The 8,344-nt window shown below is 35.1% G+C and overlaps 1 protein-coding gene across 1 annotated transcript; it reads right to left on the bottom strand.

Annotated features, from left to right (window-relative positions):
• Window positions 1-278: 278 nt before the first annotated feature.
• LOC107817186 (histone acetyltransferase TAP1) lies at window positions 279-6,942 on the bottom strand. Its single transcript, XM_075254210.1, has 8 exons — window positions 6,786-6,942; window positions 6,599-6,687; window positions 4,573-4,633; window positions 3,846-4,032; window positions 2,201-2,300; window positions 1,960-2,060; window positions 857-950; window positions 279-672 (listed from the first exon to the last, which is right to left on the bottom strand). The coding sequence occupies exons 1-8, from the start codon at window positions 6,839-6,841 to the stop codon at window positions 593-595; spliced, it is 768 nt and encodes a 255-aa protein (XP_075110311.1). The 5' UTR covers window positions 6,842-6,942; the 3' UTR covers window positions 279-592.
• Window positions 6,943-8,344: the final 1,402 nt, after the last annotated feature.

Below are 8,344 nucleotides of genomic sequence, written 5' to 3'. Positions count from 1 at the left end.
GGGTCTATAATTGGAAACAGCCTCTCTACCTTCACAAAGTAGGGATAAGATCTGCGTACACACTACCCTCCCCAGACCCCACGATGTGGGATTACACTGAGTATGTTATTATTGTTGTTACTTGTGCATTACTCAACATCATGTCATCGAACATGTAAAGATTAAAAATATGACTGCTAATTTAGGAAATGGAGAGTAGCAATTTGCACCACTGTCAAGAACAGCCAAGGCAAGAAGCAACAGGAAAATGATATGGAAGAATTTGTAGACAAGGAAAATTATAATGGAACAAGATCTATTAAAAAATTAATGAGGTTACATTTTAATCAAAAGCAACATCTAATAAACTATCAGAAACCTAGCCCTTGTGCATGTATACCGAAATCCTCTAACAAGAATACAACATGACCCTCAAGATACAATCGCAAATGTTCCATAGTCATTATAATGTACATTACAAGATGGCCAAAAAGCTCATAAGCTTCCAAAGAATGCTGCATGTTGTCGCAGAATCCAACAGCCACATTCCCGCACCACGCTGAGGAATTTGTACAGAGCAAGAGGCCGAAACTGTTGGTCCAACTATACATGTTTAATACATTGGATACCAAAACATTCCCTTAATACCCTCTGGATCAGGTTCAAAACCTAGATTCTTATAGAATTCCACAACTGTAAAAAGAAAAATGAAAGTTGCTTCAGAAGCCTATTTAGGTTAATGGAGAAACTGTAACAAAAGATAACTTTTAAGATATAAGATTCAAAGAAGATTTAAAAGTTTTTCAACAAAAACTAGCCAATATGATTCAACACCAAACAAATCTTCACCGATCAAAGACCTTGGTTCTAATGGTACCTTGACTATCCGCGAACAATGAAATATTTCCAATGTCTCTTTGGAGAAGGGTCTTTATCAGTTTCTCAATAAGAGCTTTTCCAAGTCCTTGTCCCTTTGAATGTCAAAAAAATCCATCAAATCGACTATGTTAGTTCAAAATTAACTTCGAAGTACAAGAAGATTATCAAGAAAACCATCAGTAATAGTTCCACATAAGTTTGAAAATAAGACGCATCCAATATACAAACACGTGAGGATAATGGTTATCATATAGTAGCATTTACAGCCATTTCCTCTTCAAGATAGATGAGCATTTCCTAGTTAAATCCATTTTTAGTTCAATATTGCAATTATGGGAGGATCAACAAGAACATCCCAAATTGTTGCATTGAAAGCATTTCCTAGTCAAATTAGCTTTATGGCTTGTTTTAAGTCACAAGTAAAAGTTTTCCTTCATTTCTTTTTCTCCGTGCCCAATCAATTACCTTCACATAAATTGCGACGGAGGGAGTATGATAGATGAGATGTTACACAGAGAATTAGAATAGGATAATTGAAATGGAGAAGTGCCACCAGAGTGTTATATGATAAGAGGACACCTATCAAAGTGAAAGACACATCCTATAGAGCAATTGTAAGACCAGTTATGTTATATAGGAGTGAACATTGGACCCCTAAGATTCAATATATCCACAAGACGTCGCAGAAATGTGAACGTTAAGATGGATATATGTTGTATAGGAGAGAACTCCTAGTGCATGAGAACTTAAATCTTTAAACATTGTACTTATACGCGTCTAAATGGAGCGACATGGTTAGTGAGGATTCATTCAGCCGACCCTAACTAGCTTGGGATTGAGGCGTAGTTGTTGTATTGCATTACTAGGAAAATGAAGATGTAAGGTTGACAACTTAGACCAATCCAAAAGAATCGGGAAAAAATACCTCTGCGCAAAAATCACTTGCATCATTTAAAAAAAGAAACAAAATTGTGCTACTGCATGAAAAGTTTCAGGAAAACCTATCCTGATTCCTGACTAGTACAAGCGATGACCAGTAGCCACTAATTAAATAGCTATGACAGCACGGACAAATTTCTTCAAGGCGCACAGAGCAGATACCTGATAGGAAGGATCAACAAGAACATCCCAAATTGTTGCATTGAAAGCATGATCTGATGTTGCACGAGCCATGCCTATCAGCTTCTTTTCTCCATTCCCCTCTGCCAAGTAACTTGTCCAAATAGATTAAGACTTTTATCACTTACTTATAAAACTCATTTGCACACAAATTCAGATAATTGGGCATAATACTTAAAGATAAACATATGAATCCCACAATAAAGTTGTTCTACCTACATACCTTCTCCTGAAGAGAACTTCCTGGAATGCAAAGTTGCAACTATATAGCTATTTTTAAGAGCAGCAGCTAGTTTAGACAGTGGCCTTCGAGGCCATCCAACCTGTCAAACCAATCACATGCTATAACACATAAGTTTAGTTTTGCAACATCTAAAAGGGGATTATTTGCACACGTATCAGTAGGAACTTGAAAACACACAACTTTGCAGAACTTAAGAAGTGCTGGGTCCTAGTAATGAAAAGTTGCGTCAACCAAATAAACATCCACAGTGAAAGAATACACTTTTTGAATTTCGATTTGCATTTTGTTATCCTTAGCATAGCTACCCAAGTCCCTGTCTTAATTGAAGTAACAAAAGTGGCATATCAATTAAAAGAATCACTTGTTTAATGTGTCACTAGCCTTTAATTCTTTAGCAGACTGTACCATAAGATGATCCCATCTAAAGGAGAAATAACTATTGGGAATAGACCTCCCATGCACTAAAGGAAAAGTACATGGACTAGTATTCTTGGAATCTGGTATGGAAAGAAGGAAATCGAAGTGAAAGGGAACTATCTTGTACGAAACAACGACAGTTGGCCCTCTATCATCTTCCATCTGATATACTTGATAAAAGGGCCCCAACTTATTTCCAGAACTAGAGTTCGATTGCAGCTTTCCCCATGGAAGAAAGCAACTCATAATTGCGGCCATTCTGGAGCTTACCTGATAATTAAGAGGAAAGGAAGAGGAAGGGCTTTTTATAGATGTTGTGAATAGGGGACACAGCTTGAGGCTTCTCAGCTGCAAGAATAGAAAGCAAAATCCTCCAAAAATAAAATGAGCTCGCCATTACTACCACAAGAAAGTTTGATGGGAATAGACCTCCCGTGCAATAAAAGAAAGTATATAAGGACCAGGATTCTTGTATCCATAGATGAGGAACTAGAGAGATATTTTGGCACCGCAGCTAGCTTCCACTCTATCTCGTCAATCTGCTTTGGCTTCTTCTTCTTTCTTCATGTTGTACTTCAAGCTCCTCTGCCCCACCTTTCCTTTGGAACTCAAAACTTGATGTCCAATTAGTTTCCAAAAAACGGACATTTACCAGGCAATCAGTACCTGTTGGCTTGAATTTTGTGTATTTAAATTTGTCCCCAACTCATGTTGCATTTCCATAGATTGTGAATAAGTGGATTAAAAAGTGTCAACAGAAGGTAAAACGGGTTCACCTTCATGCTTCTTATTTTAGAGTACATGGATACGGCCCCCAGAATTTAATACATTCACAATGACTAGACTCTAGACTAATATAATATGAATGAAATTTCTCGTGCCTTCCTGCTAGACTATTAACAAGTACACATGCTCCTTTCGTTTCACAAAGGACAAAATCATGACTGCAATTGTTCCTATAGCCTATAGCAGTATGAACATTTTCAAGTCAACCCTTAGAAGGGATGAAAAGCTACAGAAGAAGCTGAAGAGGATGAACTTCATAATACTAACATTTTGTGTTATATCATGTTGCGCATTGTAATTTCATATCTCCAGGCACCAAATCATCACTGTTTGTTCAATTGAATCTTATGTTGCCTAACTTAAAGAAAGCACCAAATTTTCACCCCAGTGCAAATAGAATTTGACAAATGTAATCAATCACCTTATCACATAAAGCTTGGAGATCATACACATCAACATCTCCGCCAGAAGAGAATATAATCTGTTCAACCGTTCCATCTGGTTGAGTCTTTTCAATTAGAACAAATTCCTCAGGCAAAGGCTCTTCTTCCTCTTCTTCTTCATTGGATGGTGATTCTATAACCTGTACAGTGTTATTCTTAACAAACCTGCACTACGGAGCATCATAAGGCTATTTACGCTTTATAAGTCTAAGTTATAACTCCAAGACGATCTTATTAAGGAAATTAATAGAGTCCACATGAAACATCCTGGAGACAGCTGTATAATCATTGTGTATCAATCAGTCTTGATTTTGGGAAAGCACTTATGAAAGTGAACTATCCCACCACATTGCATTTACTTCACTACTCAGAGCATGCAGCCTTTTTGTTGTTTATTTTTACTTTTACTTTTACTTTTTTGTCAATAAACATGTATCCTTTATCATCTCTTACGGCAAGATCTTGGCAAGTTTCCACTTAGCACAGCAATAACAGCTTAAACTCAATATCTTGTACCAGTCTCATACCATTTCTTCAGACACATCACAGAAAATTAGCATAAACATATAATTGCCTCTAGTGAGGTTGATGGGAAAGCGAGAAATAACTTTAAGGAGTTAGTATGTTCGTAGCAAACATTCCAAATATAAGCTTTAATGCACTTTTTGCCAAATGGAAAGCTTGTTAAACAATTATTTCAAGTACCCGGATCTGATGGATTCCCAAAAGCCAGCCTTCAAGTTAGAAACCTTTGATTGCCTCTTGACTGCAAATACGATGAGAAGTAAAAGTAACTTTGCATTAGGAGACAAATTCTTGAAATTCAGTAACTAAAATAACCATTAGGTCTTTCCTGTTTGCTTGTGTTTGGTTTTTTCCTCTATTTCATTTTACGCAAGTCAAGCACCATGAGGTTTCCAACTATGTTAACTAAACAGAAGTATCAGTAGGAGACGAATTAAGGTTCGACTCTGATAAGGAATCAAGTTGAGGAGGAAAGACAAAGTAAAGAACCCCGAATATCAGGATTATGACATTGGGAAGGAAACAGGTTTTACGTCCAAGAGTCACCCATGTACTTTCGACAATTTAGCAACTTACAATCACACAGTTACAATCACCAAAAAACAATTACAAATCTTAGTTTTCATCTACTGCTTAAAGCTTTGCAACCATATTTCGACACCGAAAGGAAACAGGTTTTACATCCAAATGTCAGTCAGGTATTATGGCAGCTCAGCAACTTCCAGAAGAATCAGGTTTCACAATGATGTCACCTTTACAATCACTAACCACTCATCATCCATCCAATCCAGATCAGAAAACAAAAAAAACAAAAAAACAAAAAAACTAAAATTTGTCTATACATCGTATAACGGTAGCCTTGGAACAACGGTAAAGTTGTCTCCTTGTGACCTATAGGCAGAGACGGATTTACGTGGAGGGGGTGGGGTACATGCACCCATGCTCCCCTCCCTAGGCTATGCATAAAATACTAATTTTTTCAATTATGTGGTCAAATATATTTGTGGCCACCCATGTTCAAGTGATTGGTTTAGTGCATTGGTGACCAAGTGCCCCTCTTATCACCTTTTCGTCCCCAAGGTCAGGGGTTCGATCCCCATACAATTCTTTTTGATTAATTCCTTTTATAATTAATTATAATAAATAATAAATAAATTCCCAATTTCCCACACCCTTTTCAATTAACAACATATCCCTATGCCCTTTCTTTCTTTTCAATTAACAAACAAATGCTTTATTTTTACTTTTTTTTTTAAAAAAATCCCTTTTGCTTACGTCTTTTTTATTTTCTTCTCCTAATCATTTTTTTGAGTACAAACACTTTGAAATCCCTAAAAGCAAAGTACTCATGACTCGTCTCTCTCGGCTCTCAGTGGATTCAAAGCAGGAAAACCCCTGCTCAATATTAAGCGCCGCTTTTAAAAACTTTTTTGAATGATTGTTTAATTTGCTATATAGAGCGTGAGATATTTAAAACTGTAAGTAACGATGTTATTATTGACTGTTTTCAATAAAAACTCGTCGAGAACAATTGTAAAGTGAATGATATTTTTTGCAAATATAGTATTAATATAATTTGGCCACCATCATAAAATTTTATATAATGGAACCAAATATCTATCTTAAAGATAATAGTGCACCCATGATATTAAAATCATGGACACGCCTCTGCCTATAGGTCACAGTTTCGAACAGTGAAATAGCCATTGATACTTGTGTCAGGGTAGGCTGCCTAATCACGTCCAATGGAGTGGGGCCTTTCCCCGGTTTCCTGCGTCTGGGATGCTTCGTACATCGGGCTGCTCCTTATGTTTATACATCACGAGTAGTACCCACTGCCTTTAAACACTAAACTGCCTTAACTCAGCTTTCATCTACCCGTTAAGAATTTCAAGAACCAGATGGAGACGCCCCAACAGCCCTTGGAGCTTTTCAACAGTTTTTACCTTTTACAACATTGTTTATATCCAAATGTCAAACCGGGATCTTGACAATTTAACAACTTCCTAAAATAAGGTTTTACAATTATCTTGCATATACAATCACTAATTACCCATTACCAATTAAAGCTTTTCACACAAAAACAGAGACCAATAAATCAAGATTGCAAAAATAAAACACTAGCTAGTAACACCAAAGTCAACTGCTTTGAAATGTCAGCAAAAACATATTTTTCACAAATGAAACTAAATAAAAAAGGAGCTACCTTTCACAAAACCCAAATTAGTTTTGCAGGGAAATGGCAATTGATTTGAAAATTGACAACGGCAGCAATTAAGAGAAACAAAAGTGGACCTGTAACACAATCACAAATCAAACGCGAAAAGTTAAATTGAACAACAAATTCAAAAAAAAAAAAAATATAAACTGACCAGTGATTGGTCGTTACTTACAGTGAAGAAGAAGAAGAAGTAGAAGTGGATAGTAAGTGGAGAGTTTGCATTTGCATATCTTTTAATGGAGTTATTATTTGCGTTTGAAGGGGATAATTCCTGAAAAAATATGAACGGTTTTGCGTCTTTTGTGCTCTTATATTCCAACTTCCACGCTTTATTAATTACTTGCTTTTATTTTTTATTTTTTATTTTTGACTTCCCTTCATTAATTTTAAGACCTCAGGAACTTCACAGCCAAAAGAAAATATTTAAAAAAGAGAATATTTTTAAAATTCTACTGACTGTATCCCTATATTCTTGACTACGATTTTTGGGTTCGAACTGTAAAAATAAAATCCTATTTCATAGAGAATTTTTATTAAAAATTCAGATCAATGAGGCCTCAAAAGTGGAAATCAAATGAACAATCCAATCTTAGGCAAAATACCTTATCACCCCCTAAACTTAACACTGATTATTAGTTACATCCTTAAACTATTTGTGATCTTAATTACCCTCTCAACTTGACCTTTTGAGAGTTGTACCCCTGGACGCTGATGTGACAAAAAAGTGTGCGTGCACTCACCTGTCACGTGGATTTTTCTGCATATGTGGTATTTTTTTGAAAAATAAAATATATTTTTACCTTTTTAAGTGTGTTTTTTATATAATTTTTTTCGAATACAATTTATAATAAAACTTGGATAGAACTACATTATTTAAGCCAAATTTTTTTATTTGGTTAAAAATAATAAAGTTTTAGTTAAACTTTTTTTGAATTTGACTTGATAATAAAGATTTATATAATTGAAATAAATAGTCAAGGCATCTAAAAAGTTATAAAAATACATAGTTTGAAATTAATTATTTTGGCTATAATTTTTTATATAGCTCTAAATTATGGTGCTCTAAAAATATTTTTTTAATAGATTTTACCTGAAAAAAGTAAAAATATACCGTTGAAATAAATAGTCATTGCATCAAAAGAAGAAACAAAAAGAGTGTACAATTGCAAGAAATAACTTACTCTATGGATACACTCTTTTTATTTTTTCTTTTGATTCAATGACTATTTATTTCAACTGTGCATTTTTATAACTTTTTAGATACCTTGACTATTTATTTGAATTGTATAAATCTTCATTACCAAGTCAAATTCAAAAAAAAGATTAACTAAAACTTTATTAGTTTTAGCCAACTAAAACTATTTACAAAATTTTCTTTTTGTAATGTCTTGTATGTAACGACCCGATCGGTCGTTTTGAGCTCTAGCGCGCCGTTCAGTGATTTGAGGTCTTGAGTAGCTTTACTTCCGGTATTCTGACTTGTATGTACTGTCGGAATAGAATTTCCGGAAGTTCGGAGTTGATTTGGAAAGAAAATTCTAATTTCGGAAGCATTAAGTTGGAGGAATTTACTAAGGTTTGACTTTTGACGATCTCAGAATTAGGATTTGAAGGTTCCAACAGGTTTGTACGATGATTTTGGACATGGGCGTATGTCCGGATCGGGTTTTGGATGAACCGGGAGTATTTTAGCGCCTATTGTAGAAAGTTGGCATTTTGAAAGAATTTCAT

This window comes from Nicotiana tabacum, chromosome 5 (genome assembly GCF_000715075.1).
Source record: "Nicotiana tabacum cultivar K326 chromosome 5, ASM71507v2, whole genome shotgun sequence".
In the NCBI taxonomy this organism is placed as follows: Eukaryota; Viridiplantae; Streptophyta; class Magnoliopsida; order Solanales; family Solanaceae; genus Nicotiana; species Nicotiana tabacum.
Note: the sequence above shows the minus strand (reverse complement) of the source record. Positions and strands in the feature narration are given on the sequence as shown.